Genomic DNA, 18,456 nt, shown 5'->3' with positions numbered 1-18,456 from the left:
TTTTTTTTTTTTTTGCGGTACGCAAGCCTCTCACTGTTGTGGCCTCCTCTCCCATTGCGGAGCACAGGCTCCTGACGCGCAGGCTCAGCGGCCGTGGCTCACGGGCTCAGTCGCTCCACGGCACGTGGGATCCTCCCGGACCGGGGCACGAACCCACGTCCCCTGCATCGGCAGGCGGACTCCCAACCACTGCGCCACCAGGGAAGCCCGGGTTTGTTTTTGTAGGTCTTTTTCTTCTCTTGTGTTTCCTGCTTAGAGAAGTTTCTTTAGCATTTGTTTTAAAGTTGGTTTGTTGGTGCTGAATTCTCTTATCTTTTGCTTGTCTGAAAAGCTTTTGACTTCTCCATCGAATCTGAATGAGTTCCTTGCTGGGTAGAGTAATCTTGGTTGTAGGTTTTTCTCTTTCGTCACTTTAAGTATATTCTGCCACTCCCTTCTGGCCTGCAGCGTGTCTGCTGAAAAATCAGCTGATCACTTTATGGGGATTCCTTATGTATGTTATTTTTTGTTTTTCCCTTGCTGCTTTTAATATTTTTTCTTTGAATTTAATTTTTGTTACTTTGATTAATATGTGTCTTGGTGTGTTTTTCCTAGGGTTTATCTTGTATGGGACTCTGTGCTTCCTGGACTTGGGTGACTATTTCCTTTCCCATGTTAGGGAAGTTTTTGACTGTATAATCTCTTCAAATATTTTTCAGACCCTTTCTTTTTCTCTTCTTCTTCTGGGACCCCTGTAATTCTAATGTTGGTGCATTTAGTGTTGTCCCAGAGGTCTCTGAGATTGTCTTCAATTCTTTTTTTCTTTTTTTTTTTTTTTTTTGTGGTACATGGGCCTGTCACTGTTGTGGCCTCTCCTGTTGCAGAGCACAGGCTCCGGACATGCAGGCTCAGTGGCCATGGCTCATGGGCCTAGCTGCTCCGCGGCATGTGGGATCTTCCCGGACCGGGGCATGAACCCATGTCCTCTGCATCAGCAGGTGGACTCTCAACCACTGCGCCACCAGGGAAGCCCATCTTCAGTTCTTTTTGTTCTCTCTTCTTTATTCTGCTCCTCGGTAGTTATTTCCACCATTTCGTCTTTCAGCTCACTTATTTGTTCTTCTGCCTCACTTATTCTGCTATTGATTCCTTCTAGTGTATTTTTCATTTTAGTTATTGTGCTGTTCATCTCTGTTTGTTTGTTCTTTAGTTCTTCTAGATCTTTGTTAAGCATTTCTTTTGTTTTCTCAATCCATACCTCTATTCTATTTCTGAGATTCTGGATCATCATTACTATCATTATTCTGAATTCTTTTTCAGGTAGATTGCCTATTTTCTCTTCATTTATGTGGTCTTGTAGGTTTTTACCTTGCTCCTTCATCTGTGACATTTTTTTCCCATCTCATTTTTTTTTTTTTAAATGGTTGGTGTTCCTTTCTTACTGGTTGTTTGGCCTGAGGCTTCCAACAGTGGAGTTTGTAGGCTCTTGGGTAGAGCTGTGTCTTGGTGCTGAGATAAGGAACTCCGTGAGACCTCACTCCATTGAATATTCCCTGGGGTCTGAGGTTCTCTGTTGGTCCAGTGCTTCGGACTCAGAGCTCCCACCATAGGAGCTTCGGCCCGACCCTGAGTTCGTGAAACAAGATCCTGCAATCCACCTGGGGCGGGAAAAACCCAAACAAAACAATAAGGAAGTAAAAAATAAAATTAGACTAGGAAACTAACACATATGTTAGGAAGAATTTTTAATTAAAATATAGATGAATGAAGGTACATCAGTACCACAACAGTAAAAAAGAGGAGGAGGGAAAAGAAACAAAAGGAGCGGGGAGGCCTTGGCTGTGGAGGACGGGGCCTAAGCAAGGGTGGAGTTTGGGCAGTGGGCAGGGCCTATGCTCAGACCCACAGGTCTGGAAAAGGCCCTGGGGGCTGTTATGGGTGGGGCTTAGGCTCAAGGAACAGAAGGGCCCAGGCATGCCCCGCACCCCTGGTCTCAGAGGGTGGAGGACCTCACCTGGGAGCTCAGCAGGCTTCCTGGGCTCGAGTGGGCGGGCTAAAGGCCCTTCTCTCCTCTCCTCTCCTCTCTTCTCCAGTCTTGGAGGGCCTCTCCCGCCTGCCTCTCCTGGTCTCCCTGGCCTCCCTCCTATGCCCCCAAGGACCTACGTGGCTTGGAGGGGGCTCTGAGGGCAGTGGATCAGCCTGGGAGCTCAGCAGGCTCCCCGGCCTGAGTGGCCCTGGCGATTGCCCTCTGCTCCTCTCCTAGTCTTCCTGGAGAGTCCCTCCCGCCTGCCTCTCCTGATCTCCCCAGCCTCAGAGGCGCCAATCCTGTCTGGCCTCCATTTCTCCTCCCCCTCAGTCCCGCTATGTCCTACCGGTTCACTTTGGGGTTCCTCCCATCTCCTTGGGCGTCAGAGCCCCCCACCAGCAGCCGTTAGGCCCCCTAGTTGTGGGGAGACGCTAACTCGGCATCTTCCCACCTGCCATCTTGACTCTGCCTCATTACAGGTACATTTGATATGTGACACCAAAGGCAAAAGCCACAAAATCAAAATTATGAACATTAGCCTTCGATAAAATAAAAAACTTTACTGCTTTTAAGAAAACTATCAAGAACATGAAAAGACAATTCACAGAATGGGAGAAAATATTTGCAAATCATATATCTGATAAGGGACTTGTGTCCCAAATATATCTTTTAAAAAACCTCTTAAACTCAACGATAAAAAGACAACCCAATTTTAAAATAAGCAGAGGATTTAAATACACATTTCTTCCCCCCACCAAAAAAAAAAAATATATATATATATAATTGTCCACTCAGCACATGAAAAGATACTCAATATCATTACTTATTAGAAAAATGCAAATCAAACCCACAGTGAGATATCACTTCACTCTCACTGGGATTGCTAAAATAACAAAGACAGACAATAACAAGGGTTAGCAAGAATATGGAGAAACTGGAACCGTCATATATTGCTGGTGGGAATGTAAAACGGTGCAGCCACTTTGGAAAAGTTTGGCTGTTCCTCGAAAAGTTAAACACAGTTGAGGATATGGGGAGGGGGAAGGGTAAGCTGGGACAAAATAAGAGAGTGGCATGGACATATATACACTACCAAACGTAAAATAGATAGTTAGTGGGAAGCAGCCACATAGCACAGGGAGATCAGCTCGGTGCTTTCTGACCACCTAGAGGGGTGGGATAGGGAGGGTGGGAGGGAGACGCAAGAGGGAGGAGATATGGGGATATATGTATACATATAGCTGATTCACTTTGTGATACATCAGAAACTAACACACCATTGTAAAGCAATTATACTCCAATAAAGATGTTAAAAAAACAAAAAAAGACCTCCAGGTCTTTGAACCCTGTGTTAGCCAATTCTTTATTATAGGCTCACGGAAATTGCTTTAAAAATGCGCAGTCCATCAGTTCTTCCAGATATTTTAAACTTTATCTTCAGAGGAAGCCAGCTCATCAGAGAGCTATATAGCTGGTCTCTAGCGTAAGTTTTCAGTAAATTGCAATTTGGTCATATTAGTTTAATGTGTATCTATAGCATCCATGGGAAAATGATAATTTCATGATTGTATGCATGTATTTATAGCTCCAAACTTTTGAATACTTCTTCTGTGTTGTTATGCTGGGTGCTTTAAGTGCATCATTTAAATTTAATCCTCCCAACCCTCCCTTGGAGTAAATATTACCTCCGTTTTACAGGTCAGGATACTGAAGCTCAGACAGGTTACACAGCTTGTAAATGGCAGTAATAGGATTCAAACCCAGGTATATCTGATTTTTAAATCTGGTGGCCTTACCCACTAGGGAAGCAATTGGGAAATTTCCCACCATATCACACTACACAGCCTTAGCATCTGTATAATAAATACCTTGACAAGCATTGTTAACTTTTAATCTTATTCTTGGTTTTAACCTTTTCCCCTATTTTTATCAATTCAGTGATTTCCTCAACTATTTACTTTTATACCATTGTAATAATATATTTTTAATAAAGTGCCTAAAATCCTTTTGGATTTATATTCCATTGAGGTACAAAGAAAAAGAAATGAAAGCCCCTCTGAAATCCCGTAATTACTTTTATTTAATGTTGGCTGGGGTTTTCTCGTGTTATTTGCTTTCATTAAATTTTCAGGTTTTTGTTCTAGTGTACACACTGCTTAAGTTATGAAATAACTGAGGAAAGCCTTCTACTTTAAACTGTCCTCTGGTGCTTCTAAACGCAATGAGTAAATTTTACCCTAGGCTCGCACAGGCAACACATATTTAGCCTCAGCATAATCAGATATTTGAGGAAAGGGAGGGAGAGTAAAAGTAGTTAATAAATGAAAGTTCGTAACAGAAACTATTGTGAAAATCCCATTAGTTTGTTCCCTTACTTAAACTGGAACAGGGTATGACACAGTTTACAGAATCCCCGAGGTCTACTTTTTGGTGCCCTGTAACCAGATCTCTTTTCACTGTTCTTTAGATCCTGTTCTAAAATCCTAAAGATATTTCTTGTCCACTGTAGAAGGTGCAGGTGATTTCCTCATAGGAATCACCATCCTTTGTCATTTTTAGAAGCTCCTCTTCTGTACCATGCTGTCTTTTCTAGATGGCCCACAGTCCTGTGTTCCCAACAACCTGGTGTCAAATAGCCATTCAAATAGAACATTCTGCCTCCCTGGTTTCAAGCGATTTTCTTGGTAACGCTAAGTGTTGGTCAACACGGATCTGGCTTGGATTTGGCTGTGTGGTGTCAGGGTGCAAAGATTTGTGAACGCATCACATTTTTTCACTCTAGCAGTGCTTTGTTTCGCTGTCTTATCAAGGAACTCATCTTACACTTGCTGCCACCTTCGCCTTTCTGACGTGCTCTGCTGTGGCAGCTAACAATTTCAGGGTTTAATTAGCTGAGACACAGAAACCATTTTCCCCTTAAATTCCCAGACAGTGATTTGGCAAAATGAGATCTACTAGATTTAGGGTAAAGATGGAAAAGAAAGAACAGATTAGGTATCATTTCACGCTAGTTGGGTGTTATTACGTGAGAACGGTAAATGTTTCACTTCGTTATTTCCAGTTCAAATCGTTAGTGCAACTCAAGCAGAGATACAGGGAATAAGAGAAATTACATAAATATTCTTTGAAAATTTTTTATTTTGAATTATACACACACAAAAGAAAGACTGGGGCAAAGATTCATCTGCTTGCCATTTGCATTATACTAGCTCCCCCAACTAAGAGTTTTCTCGTGTTATAAAGTAAAGCAATTCTCTGTCATGAATTTCTTCCTTTTTCAGGGACTCACGTCAAAATATTTAAGAATGCTAGTGGGCCTATGGGCCTGGTACAGAAAACTTTTATGTAAAGTTTATCAGATAGAGTATTTGGGAGTGGGAGGATCCCAGGGGGAGAGAAAATTATTAATGAAAAGTACCAGGCAGGTTAAACTACCACCACTCAACATCCTAGTGGTTCTGGGAAGGTTCTGCCTATGTTTTTCCTTCAGGTCTTTCATATTTAGAAAGTACTTTTTTCTTACTAAACAAAGTGAATCTGTTAAATAATAATTCAGCTCCCCACTTATACTTATCAACAATAAACAAGTGTCAAATTAGAACACGTGATAAATATGAGATGACAATGGTGTTCTGGCAAAGACAAATCCAACGATGAAACTTTATAGCGGGTAAATGTATGGTTTTCATCAGATTTTTTTTTCAGATTCTGAATACATATTCCCGTTAATGTTTCTTTGTGCTCAAGGAGCCCAAAGAGAGAGCACTTGTAAAGAAAGTCAAGAGGGTAAGAAAACCATAAGGAATAGAGAATCTGGGGTAAGGGAGGAGGTCTACGGGCTTCTTCTCTTTGGCATCCTCACCAAATTATATACAAGTTTTTCATATGGGATCTTACTTGTGTATCTTGAAACTTTCTCACTGAAACCATGCTCCACTAGCTACCAAGTTTCGAGTCCAGTCTGGTCTGTTAGGTCACAACAAATGTCTCTATGGCATCACTGAGCTTGTTTGTGATCGAACTAGAATGAACTCAGTGTAACGTGGAGTTACTCTGGCTCCTTGGCATGGGGCTCTGGAATGGCAGAAGTAAGATTTTAACTGTTAGCAGGAAAGGAAAAAAGTTCTCAGTCATTGCAGCTCTATTCTTAGAGAAGTGTCTGCACCTGGGGCTCTCCCCAGAGAGAGAGGCACACCCTTGTCTTGCAGGACTCTGGGCCCCAGCAGGTTGTACTTCCTCCTGTGCTCAGAGCTCCTCCTCTACCTGCTCTGCTCAGACTTAGAAGTGGATATTCCCATTTTACTGTTTTTGTGCATTTTTAACATCCGCTGAGGCGGCCTCCACCGCGTGATGAGTTGCCTGTCAGCTGGGCTGTCCAGGTTATCTCTGGAGGTACCACTTCCTGTTTGTGTTAGTGCTTTGGTTACAAACATGTACACGTTTTGAGAGGTTCACTAGTACTTACATTGTGTACAGTACAGTACTAGTACTGTGAGCAGTGTTCTTTTTAATGAACATTTTTACAGAATGCATCATTTTTCAGGAACATGTATCTTGTGTTATAATAGAAATCCTGTACTTTGTTTATACTTAGTGGATGCTTAATAAATGCTGACAGATTATTCATAAGTAATTAACTATATCACAAGAATTTAAAAAAGCGATTCCAAGGAATGACTGTGTTGACAGTGAACCAAATTGCAAGATCACCTGACTTTTCTAGAATATAAAATCTTTAAAAGCCATAATTTGCATGATATAGTTATCACTACTATTTTAGAGAAACAGAAGCTAACTTTTCATTTTCAAAGATTGATGAACAATCATCCATTAGCTCCTGAAGCTGAATAACAGGAAACTGTACTTGTTTTTCAAACCATTTGGCAACGGTAAGAAGCTGCTGGTCACAAAATGCACGTCCGATAAACTGCAGTCCGATTGGCAACCCTTGGCTTGAGAGGGCCATAGGGACACTCACTGCTGGCAACCCTGAGGAAAAGAAAGAGACCCATTAAATGTCGATTAATTCTCCACCCTAAGATGCAGAGACCGCTTCCACTTTCCAGTGCCAGTAGGTACAAGACAAGGTTAATGAAAAAGAATCACAAAAATTATGCTTCTGTATCTTCCTTTGTTCATTTAATATGTTAGAAATCACTGTATTATCTGTTCACAGAGACCTTCTTCATTCCTTTTTTATGGCTGCATAGTATTCCATCACGTGCTTTTACCATAATTTATTCAACCATTCTTCTGTGGTTGGAGATTTTGGTTGTTTTCGGTATTTAGCTATTTCATGCCAAGTCCCAGTGAATTACCTTGTGTATTTTTCTGGTATTCCAGAACGTTTCTCAGCTGAAGAGGAACTGTTTCATCAAAAGATAAATGCATATGTAATTAGATATTTTGCCAACTTTCCCTCCAAAGAAGTTGTACCTTTTCAACTCCTATCAGCAAAATGAGTGTTTTCCTACAGCCTCACCTATAGAGTGTGTTGTTCAGGTTTTGAATTTTTGCCAATTTTTTAGATGAAAAATAGTAATTCAGGGTAGTTTTAATTTTAGTTTTGGGAAGAGAAAGTAGGACAGCCTGGGACATCTTGTTATGCCATAAAATAAGAAAGTTTTCAAAAATTAATGGGGGCTGGTCTAAAGGATATGCAACTGTTGGTTAAATTTGAGCATCAAAAATAATGACAGTTAATTACTTATAATACATTGAATTCTTTTAAAAAAGGAAAGCTTTTTTAAAAATTATGTTTTCTTTTTTTAAATTAATTTATGTATTTTTTGGCTGCGTTGGGTCTTCATTGCTGCTTGCGGGCTTTCTCTAGTTGCGGCGAGCAGGGACTACTCTTTGTTGTGGTACACAGGCTTCTCATTGCGGTGGCTTCTCTTGTTGCAGAGCACGGGCTCTAGCCGTGTGGACTTCAGTAGTTGTGGCACATGGGCTTAGTAGTTGTGGCACGCGGGCTCAGTAGTTGTGGCTTGTGGGCTCTAGAGTGCAGGCTCGGTTATTGTGATGCACGGGCTTAGTTGCTCCTCGGCATGTGGGATCTTCCCAGACCAGGGCTCGAACCCATGTCCTCTGCACTGGCACGCGGATTCTTAACCACTGCGCCACCAGGGAAGTCCCAGGAAAGCTGTTCTTTAGAGAAGGCTGCTAGCTAACATATGTAGAAGGAATGGTAGAATTAGAAAAGTCAGCATTTTGTAATTCTCTAAGTAATACTTAATTCAGGCAAGGATCATCAATAGATACTAAAAGTGGGTTCAAGTTTATTGGGAAACACTGTCTCAAAGTATCACATCACCAATTGCTTACAACTGACAAAAGGAAAATGTGCCTTTATAAGGAAAATATCTGGTAGTTACTTCCTTAACCAAGGGATTAACGTAGCTTCCAAAAGTGGGACAAACTGATATTTAACTGTTTCTTGACATGAAGCATATGTAGTATTTGTACCAAAAATGTTTAACTCAACCTAATCATGAGGAAGCAGTCTGACAAATTCAGATTACAGATGGGATATCCCACAGGTCAAGTGGACTAGACTCCTCAAAAGAGTCAATGTCACTTAAAACAAAAATTTTAAAAGGTTGGGTATTTCTTATCAGTAACTATGCAGGCCAGAAGAAAGTAGCAGGGCATTTTTTAAGTGCTAAAGAAAAGAACTGTCAAATCAGAATCATATATCCAGCAAAAATAACCTTTAAAAATGAAAGGAAAATCAAGACATTCTCAGAAGAAAGCTAAGAGAACTGGTTGCCAGCAGACCTATTCTAAAAGAATGGCTAACTGTTCTCCAAACAGAAAGGATATGGTAAAACAAAGGATCTGATACATCAGGGAGAAATGAACACAGTAAATAAAAGTGTAGATAGATAAATACAACAGACTTTTCCCTCTGCCCTTGAGTTTCCTTCATTATGTTTGATGATTAAAACAAAAATTATAACAGTCTGATGTGGTTCAGACTGTTATAGAACATACAGAACTGGGGAACTGTTCTAGACTTTAAGAGGTATCATAAACAAATATAATATATCGGGGAAAACACCCTATAAATGGCATTTTTGGTACAACTGAGGAAAGTTAAATATGAACTGTATTTGGAATATTATTGTATTTGTGTTAGTTTTCTTAGGTGTGATGATGGAATTGTGGTTATGTAGAAGAATGTCTTTATTCTTAGACGATTCATGCTAAAGTATTTAGGGGTGAAGTAATACGATGGTGAAACTTTCAAACTATTCAAATAAAAGCTAAGAGTGTGTGTGCGTGTGTGTGTGTGAAAGAGACACAGAGAGAGGAAGGAGAAAGCAAGTGAGGCAAAAGGTTAACAAGGATGAATCCAAGCAAAGGACATATGGGTATTCATTATACGACTTCAACTTTTCTGTAGGTTTGAAAATTAATTTATGTGTGTGTGGTAAGTGCACGCCTATAGATAGACGCACGCACACACAAACACACATTACCAAGCATTCCAGAAGGACAAGCTATTGCGTTTAGGGAGCAATCTAGCTAGAACCTAAGTCGAAGACCAGGGTGTCTACCTAAAAATTGAAGAAAACCAGAATGTTCTTGAGGGATCCTCACCTGCCATATTTACAGCCTGTGTAAAAAGATCATCCTGGGCACTTCGTGTTCTGTTGTCTTCTCTGATGAACTCTGTGTGCGGCACTGCCTCACTCAAGGTGGTAGGAGTTAGCAAGACATCCACTCCAGAGTTAAAAACATTCACAAAATCACGAGCAATGAGTCGTCTCACCTTCTGTGCTTTGACAAAATAATTCTCATAGTTTCTGTGGAAAAAAGTAGATGACACTTTAAGGGCTTTTTGTTATTTCTTTGAATCAATTCTCATGCATAAGCCTTGTTAAAAAAAAACAGATGACACTTTAAGGGCTTTTTGTTATTTCTTTGAATCAATTCTTATGCATAAGGCTTGTTAAAGAATCACTGGATTCTTGGCCTTTTGGAGCAGGCACCAGTAAGATTCCTAACAACACATAAAAATGAATTTTGTTCAACTGCACTGTTACTCTAAAAGTTTGTATATCTGGAATTAATTAAAAATCACCAGTAGATGCAATTCTGTACATATAATCACAAAATATTAACACTTCCAGGGACATCATTAAACCAGAACATTCATTTTCAGGTGAGGAAAATCAAGTGCATAGCAACTAAATGACTTTCTAAAGGCTGCAAAGATTGACAGGGGTAGAGGAAGGACTAGAACTTAGGTCTCTGGAGGCTCATTCCAATCCTTTCTATTACTATAATGTCCTATTTCATCTATAGTTATAATTATTATAAGGACTCTGAAGTTTTGGAAAATTCTAACATGCCATCAGAATTAGACACTAGAAACTAGCAAGCTCTGGACACAGTAACTGGGGAAAGTATGCAGTGTTTGCAATTTTGTACTTTACAGACAGGTATAGCCCAGGAATGGAAATGTGAAATTCATGAAAAGATGCTTCAGGCCTGCCTGCTGAATGGGAGAAGATATTTGCAAATGCTATATCTGATAAGGGGTTAATATCCAAAACATGCAAAGAACTCATACAATTCAACATCAAAAACATAAACCAATTAAAAAATGGGCAGAGGCCCAGAACAGACATTTTTCCAAAGAAGACATACAGATGTGCCAACAGGCACATGAAAAGATGCTCAACCTCACTAACCATCAGAGAAATGCAATTCAAAACTACAGTGAAATATCACCTCACACCTTTCAGAATGGCTATTATCAAAGACAACAGGGCTTCCCTGGTGGCGCAGTGGTTGAGAGTCCACCTGCTGATGCAGGGGACACGGATTCGTGCCCCAGTCCGGGAAGATCCCACATGCCGCGGAGCGGCTGGGCCCGTGAGCCATGGCTGTTGAGCCTGCGCGTCCGGAGCCTGTGCTCCGCAATGGGAAAGGCCACAACAGTGAGAGGCCCACATACCGCAAAAAAAAATACAACAAATACTGGCAAGGATGTAGGAAAAAGGGAACCTTCGTGCACTGTTGGTGGGAATGTAAAGTGGTGCAGCCACTATGGAAAACGGTATGGCGATTCCTCAAAAAATTAAAAATAGAATTACCACACAATGCAGCGATTCCACTCCTGGGTATTTATCCAAAGAAAACAGAAACACTAATTTGAAAAGATATATGCACCCTTATGTTCATTGCAGCATTATTTACAGTAGTTAAGATTTGGAAACCACCTAAAGTGTCCATCAGTAGATGAATGGATAAGGATGTAGTATCAATACATATAAAAAATGGAAAATTAGCCATAAAAAAGAATGAAATCTTGCCATCTGTGACAACATGGATAGACCTAGAGGGTATTATGCTAAGTGAAATAAGTCAGAGAAAGATACTGTATGATTTCACTTATCTGTGGAATCCAAAAAACAAATGAACAAACATAACTAACAGAAACAGAGTCATAGATAAACAAACAGGTGGTTGCCAGAGAAGAGGGGGGTAAGGGGCAAGGAGAGAAATAGGTGAAGGAGATTAAGAGTTATAAACTTTCAGGTATGAAATGTACAGTTTGGGGACTACAGTCAGTAATTATGTAATATCTTTGTATGGTGACAGATGACAACTAGATGTATCATGGTGATCATTTTGAAATGCAGAGAAATATCAAATCACTTATGTTATGCACCAGGAACTAACATAGTGTTGTAGGTCAATTGTACTTCAAAAACAAACTCACAGAAAAAGAGATCAGATTTGTTGTTACCAGAGGTGGGGTGTGGAGGGAGGGGGAATTGGATGAAGGTGGTCAAAAGGTACAAACTTCCAGTTATAAAATAAGTAAGTACTAGGGATGTAATGCACAACATGATAAATATAATTAACACTGTTGCATGTTATACATGAACGCTGATAAGAGAGTAAATCCTAAGAGTTCTCATCATAAGAAAAAATTTTTTTCTTCCTATTTCTTTAATGGTGTGTCTATATGAGATGATAGATGTTCACTCAACTAACTGTGGTAATAAAAAATAATAATAAAGGATATGGTTACTCCCCACCCGCCCCCAAAAGAAAAAATGCTTACTTTACTGAAAAGATTAAGGAATTAGCCAGACATAGGTGTGACTATAAGTCAATGATGCAAAAAAAGGGAAGAAGAAAATACTTCTTAGATCCTCCTGAAGCTGTTAATGAAGGTGGCAAAAGTATTAATCATTCTAACTTCAGTTTCCTCACCTGAAAAATGGATATAACAACTCCAGTCTTTCTGAGGACCAGATACAATGAGATCAAAATGTGAAATCTTTTTATCCTGAAAAATGCTATAGAAATATCAGATGTCCTCATTATCATTTGACCACAGGATCTAGAGGGAGATGAATGCAGGCATCATGTATAATTTACCCAACAGCTGATGGCTTAAATAATGTACTAACAATATCTTTTTATAAAAGAACAAATACTTCTATTAAACTTCTTCCTACTTTAAATATGGTTCAAAAGCCCAACTTCTGCTTCCATCAATGATGGGAATATTAGGGATGGATTTACTCTGCCACTTTAAACAACCGAAAACTAGACAAAATGAAACCACCATTTTCAGACATTAGAAAACATTAGAAGGGAAACAAATAAAGCCCTTTGATTTCCCCATTAATCAAATAATAATTTTAGTTTTTGTTTTCCAGCTTTATTGAAATAATTGACTATAAAATTGCTGTGTGTATATATATATATACACACACATACAATGGAATATTATTCATTATTACATATATATATATACATATACACACGCACACACACCATATTTTCTTTGTCCATTCATCTGTTGACGGACACTTAGGTTGTTTCCATGTCTTGGCTACTGTGAATAATGCTTTGAGGCAGTGATTTCTTTCCTTCAGATATATACCCAGAAGTGGGATTTCTGGATCACATGGTAATTCTATTTTTAATTTTGGGGGGAATCTCCACACTGTTTTTCATAGTAGCTGTTCAAATAGTATCTCTGGAAAAAGTAATCCTAACTATTGGCCCTGAGGAGATGCACAGATGAATAAAATGCTATGTATGTATGTATGTACGTATCTATGGGACATAGAGCAAAGCCCCAGGAAGCTATTGGTACAACCACTCTTGCTTTTTCACACTTCTCACGTCCTCTTAGACAGACCTGGTAGTATGGAAGATGAATCCTATTCACAAGATGGTGAACAAACTTATACCAAAGTCATAGTAATTTAAAATTCTTTTTTGGAGCAAACAGATACATGATGCAAGGGAAAACTAAGTTGATTCACTACGTTTTTTAAGAGACACCAGTGTAACTTCCTGCTTAAGGCTCTCAGAGCAGTAAGACAATGTGGCAATAATAAGGGACATTTAATGAGGCTAAAATCCTTCAGGGCTTCCTACTTAGCCTGTACTAATCATTCAGCTAGAGCATCAATGATTTGGTTTGTTTTTGAATAACCAGGAGCCAAAAGTACCATAAATGGGCCTTTAATTATGATTTCTAATTTAAATCATAAGGATTTTGCTTCCTTAGCAAATATCTCAACTTATAAGACTTGATAGACATGCTACTACTTTACTATGGAGTTTTCAAGAATGGGGAAAATTCCTAAGCTGATTATCTTACTCTTTTAATAAGAAAAAGTTTCCTGAGAGGATTCTTCCTCTCACCACATCATTGAAGCCTTCTCGTCTGGTGGCAGCATACATGGCTTCAGTAGACACATCAGTGTCACATCTGTGACCTGATAACAAAAAACAAACAAACAAAAACCCACAAAACATTAATTGAAAAGGAAGTAAAGTTTTGGCTGAAAAGCAGGTCTAGATTCACATTTATGACCAATACTAAAATTTCATGCGATTGACCTTAATGGTTTCTCTTTTTTACCTGCCTTTGGACTGACTGACTTGTCAGGAAGCAAGGAGAAAACGATAATGAAGAGGGAAACTTCAGTTGTTCACTCCCTCATTCATTCATTCATTTTATTCAGATGTTTACTGAGCTCCTAGTCTGTGCCAGGTACCACACTGTATGGACTGATAATACAAAGCTAAAATACTCTACCTTCAAGATACTCACAGCCCAGAGGGTGAGCTCAAGATACAGAGATATTATGATGAATAGTGTGACTATAATGCTAAAATGACAAAGGTAAAAGGATTCACTGATTCACTTCTCTAAATCTTAACATTATCCCTGGCAATAATACATTTTGCTACTAATAAACGAACCTTTCAAATGTTGGAGACAACTTCCTTAAAAATCCAAAACACAGGCAACTTACCATATTCTAGCCCATCAAATCTTGCCATATTCGACGCCACTTCCGATGTACACAATACGTGGTAGCAGACGATTGAGTAACTGGTGTGGGGCAGGGACACTTCAATTACTTTGGCCCCTTCAGACTCAAAGAGATTAGCAGCTTTGGACCAAAGAGATTGTACTTCACTCGACAATTCTGGTGTAAGATATTCCTTATTGGAAAAAGTCAAAATACAGAAATGAGAGTATCTGTATAGATGGTGTTATAAAAATTTGTACTCCAGAAACTTCGGCAATACATTAGAACATCTGATTAAATTGCTAGCAGGTAGCTAGAAAGACTGAACTAATTTAAGAGTGCTTATGGCATGACAAGATACTGTGAGCTCGATATAATAATATTAAAGATTGGAGATCTGGTTGGAGAACTTACATTTGTTAAATGTTCATTATATATCAGGCACTCTGCTAGATACTTTCCACAGGTTCTCTCATTTAATGCTTTTAACAGTCTTACGATGTAGGTATTATCATCCTTCTTTTTACTAATGAAAAATATTGAGACTAGAGAAGTTAACTAACTTTCCTAATGTTACATAGCAGGTAAGTAGAGGATCCAGGATTCTCAACTAAGTCTGTTTCTCTCTAAATCCTTAAAAGTAGGCACACCTATTACCTTAATTGAAGATTTTAAAGATTTTACAATATTTCTCTACAGCAGTGGTCTCAACTGCGGGCAGTTTCCTCTCCTCTTCCTCTCAACCAGGGGATATCTGGTAACATCTGTAGACAGTTTTGCTAGTGGGGCAGTGGTGGTGGTGGGGATGCTACCTCTAGGGTTAGAGGCCAGCGATGCTGCTCAACATCTTAAAATGCACAGCACAGTCTCCCAGAACTAAAAATTATTGCTAAGCTCAAAGTTAAAATTTTAAAAGGTTAGTAATTTAACATATCTATTTTCATGTGCTCAGGTCACATATCTAATAAAAGTGGCAGAGCAGGGCTTCAAACCCAACCAGTCTGTTTCCCAAGTCTGTGCTCTGTATTTGACTTGACAGTACTTTTGTAAAGAGAGACTTACCTTCGGAATTCCTATACATAGTTTGCTCATATCTGTCAAACTGGGAAGCGTAAATGGTTTAACAGGATCTTGAATTGTGGTAGAATCTTTGGGATCATGCCCAGCTAGTATACCTGTAAGTAGGAATATTTATGAGTGACAGACACAGTACTGAAGTGAAATAATGTTTTGAAACTATATGGAATCGTTTAAATACCCAACACAATGGCTGCATCATCCACACATCTGGTTAAGATTCCTGGCACATCCATTGAATTCACCAGGGGAATGAGGCCATGACGAGAAACTAAGCCGTAGCTAGGTTTCAAACCAACAACCCCACAGTGGGCAGCTGGATTTCTGGTTGATCCTCCTGTATCTGATCCTAAAGCCCTGAAATTTAAATGGAATTCTCTTTAGCAGGATAATATAACTCTAATTATATTTGAAATCTATCTTTTAAAATGTATATTGAAAAAATGTATTTCCTCCTGATTTTACAAAAAATAAAATGTGCTCATCTCAGAGAATTTTTTTTTTTTTTTTTTTTTTTTTTTTGTGATACGCGGGCCTCTCACTGTTGTGGCCTCTCCCGTTGCGGAGCACAGGCTCTGGACGCGCAGGCTCAGCGGCCATGGCTCACGGGCCCAGCCGCTCCACGGCATGTGGGATCTTCCTGGACTGGGGCACGAACCCGTGTCCCCTGCATTGGCAGGCGGACTCTCTACCACTGTGCCACCAGGGAAGCCCCAGAGAATTCTTAAAATACAGAAAAGTGTAAAGATGTAACAAAATATTGCACCACCCTGAGGCAAACACTGTTAACATTTTGGCATAGTAACTTCGTCTTTTTTTTTTTAACATCTTTATTGGAGTATAATTGCTTTACACTGGTGTGTTAGTTTCTGCTTTATAACAAAGTGAATCAGTTATACATATACATATGTTCCCATACCTCTTCCCTCGTTATTTCTGATCTGATCTTCAAGTCTTTTTTTTAATGAATTTTTCTTTCACGGTTCAGGTCACTCTGTAATCGTAAGTTTCCATCTCTTTTTTGCTTATCAAGAGCCTTTTACTATGTCATTAAAATTACTGAAAATTTAAAATATGTATAATACTCTATCATATCAATTGGCAATTCCCAACTGATTCCCATTTTTAAAGTCCATTCTCTTATCCATATACATACAAATGTTTCTTTTAAGTTCTTTATTTTTTAAATTGAAGTATAGTTGATTTACAGTGTTGTTAATTTCTGCTGTACAGCAAAGTGCCTCGATTATATACATATATACATTCTTTTTTATATTCTTTTCCATTATGGTTTATTCCAGGATATTGGATATAGTTCCCTGTGCTATACAGTAGGACCTTGTTGTTTATCCATTCTATATGTAATAGTTTGCATCTACTAACCCCAAACTCCCAATCGATCCCTTCCCCTCCCCACCTCCCCCTTGGCAACCACAAGTCTGCTCTCTTTGTGTGTGAGTCTTTCTCTTTCGTAGTTAGGTTCATTTATGCCATATTTTAGATTCCACATATAAGTGATATCATATGGTATTTGTCTTTCTGACTTACTTCACTTAGTATGATAATCTCTAGTTGTATCCATGTTGCTACCAATGGTATTACTTCATTCTTTTTTATGGCTGAGTAGTATTCCATTATATACACGAATTTTCTTTATTCATCTGTTGATGGACATTTAGGTTGTTTCCATGTCTTGGCTATTGTGAATAGTGTTGCAGTGAACACAGGGGTGCATGTAACTTTTTGAATTATAGTTTTGTCTGAATATATGCCCAAGAGTGGGATTGCTGGATCATATAGTAATTCTAATTTTACTTTTCGGAGAAACTTCCATACTGTTTTCCACAGTGGCTGCACCACCTTACATTCCTACCAACAGTGTAGGAGGGTTCCCTTTTCTCCACACCCTCTCCAGCATTTGTTATTTGTAGACTTTTTAATGATGGCCATTCTGACCAGTGTGAGGTGGTGTGGTACTTCACTGTAGTTTTGATTTGTGTTTCTCTAATAATTAGTGATGTTGAGTATCTTTTCATGTGCCTATTGGCCATCTGTATGTCTTCTTTAGAGAAATGTCTATTTAGGTCTCCTGCCAGTTTTTTGATTGGGTTGTTTGTTTTTTTGATATAGAGCTGTATGAGCTGTTTGTACATTTTGGATATTAAGCCCCTTTTGGTTGCATTGTTTGCAAATATTTTCTCCTATTCCATAGGTTTTCTTTTTGTCTTGTGGTTTCCTTTGCTGTGCAAAAGCTTGTAAGTTTGATTAGGTCCCACTTGTTTATTTTTGTTTTTATTTCTATTGCCTTGGGAGACTGACCTAAGAAAACATTGGTACAATTTATACACATACAAATCTTATACCTTCTTTTAGTGGTCCAGCCGCTCCGCGGCATGTGGGATCTTCCCAGACCAGGGAACGAACCTGTGTCCCCTGCATCGGCAGGCGGACTCTCAACCACTGCGCCACCAGGGAAGCCCTATACCTTCTTTTAATGTCAATTTTATAATATGCTTTTACAAACTAAACACACCCCTCCCAGAAATTCAGATACAGCCATTCTGCTACCTTATTTAGAATCATGGCTAGAAATGTATTTTAAGCTATTTAAACGTTTATGTTGTTGCCAGCTAGAATAACTGCATAATAAAGTACTTGTAGGGAATTCCCTGATGGTCCAGTAGTTAGGACTTTGTGCTTTCACTGCTGAGGGCCTGGGTTTGATCCCTGGTTGGGGATCCCACAAGCCATGCAGTGCAGCAATCAATCAATCAATAAAGTACTTTGTAATAAACACCTTTAAACATAAATCTTTGTCCATATATCTGATTAAATTTTAGGCTAGCTTCCAAGAAGTAGAGTTAATGGGACAAAAGGTCTACCTGTTATTATGAGTTCTTAATATATTTTGTCAAATTACTTGTCAGAAAGGTTATGCCAATTTATATTCCCAATTTTAGTGAATTGGCTTTTTTAACGTTTCATTATCATCACTGAATACTAACAGCTCTTAAAATGTGGTTAATTTGATAACCAAAAGCTTTGCTAATGTGCATTTTTGAATAATTTTTC

General features: G+C 39.0%; 2 protein-coding genes across 5 annotated transcripts in view; one reads left to right on the top strand and one right to left on the bottom strand.

Annotated features, from left to right (window-relative positions):
- Positions 1–18,456, top strand: part of RTN4IP1 (reticulon 4 interacting protein 1) — a 166,607-nt gene that overhangs the window by 85,152 nt on the left and 62,999 nt on the right. The gene's annotated exons all lie outside the window — the stretch shown is intronic.
- The window catches only part of QRSL1 (glutaminyl-tRNA amidotransferase subunit QRSL1), a 29,820-nt gene continuing 16,487 nt past the window's right edge, over positions 5,124–18,456 (bottom strand). The window contains exons 6-11 of one of the 4 annotated variants that reach the window (XM_024755118.1): positions 15,566–15,741; positions 15,370–15,482; positions 14,308–14,500; positions 13,647–13,764; positions 9,608–9,813; positions 5,124–6,994 (exon numbers count right to left, since the gene is read on the bottom strand). In XM_024755118.1, the coding sequence (XP_024610886.1) occupies positions 6,777–6,994; positions 9,608–9,813; positions 13,647–13,764; positions 14,308–14,500; positions 15,370–15,482; positions 15,566–15,741 (1,024 nt within the window). In that variant the 3' untranslated portion in view covers positions 5,124–6,776. Of the gene's footprint in view, positions 6,995–9,607; positions 9,814–12,238; positions 12,369–13,646; positions 13,765–14,307; positions 14,501–15,369; positions 15,483–15,565; positions 15,742–18,456 lie in introns of those variants that run through there. The other 3 variants (XR_003004545.1, XM_024755125.1, XM_024755136.1) reach the window with 3 other exon arrangements.

The sequence above is a fragment of the Neophocaena asiaeorientalis genome, unplaced genomic scaffold, assembly GCF_003031525.2.
Source record: "Neophocaena asiaeorientalis asiaeorientalis breed wild unplaced genomic scaffold, Neophocaena_asiaeorientalis_V1.1 scaffold105, whole genome shotgun sequence".
Classification (NCBI taxonomy): Eukaryota; Metazoa; Chordata; class Mammalia; order Artiodactyla; family Phocoenidae; genus Neophocaena; species Neophocaena asiaeorientalis.
This window is presented reverse-complemented; position numbering and strand designations above follow the sequence as displayed.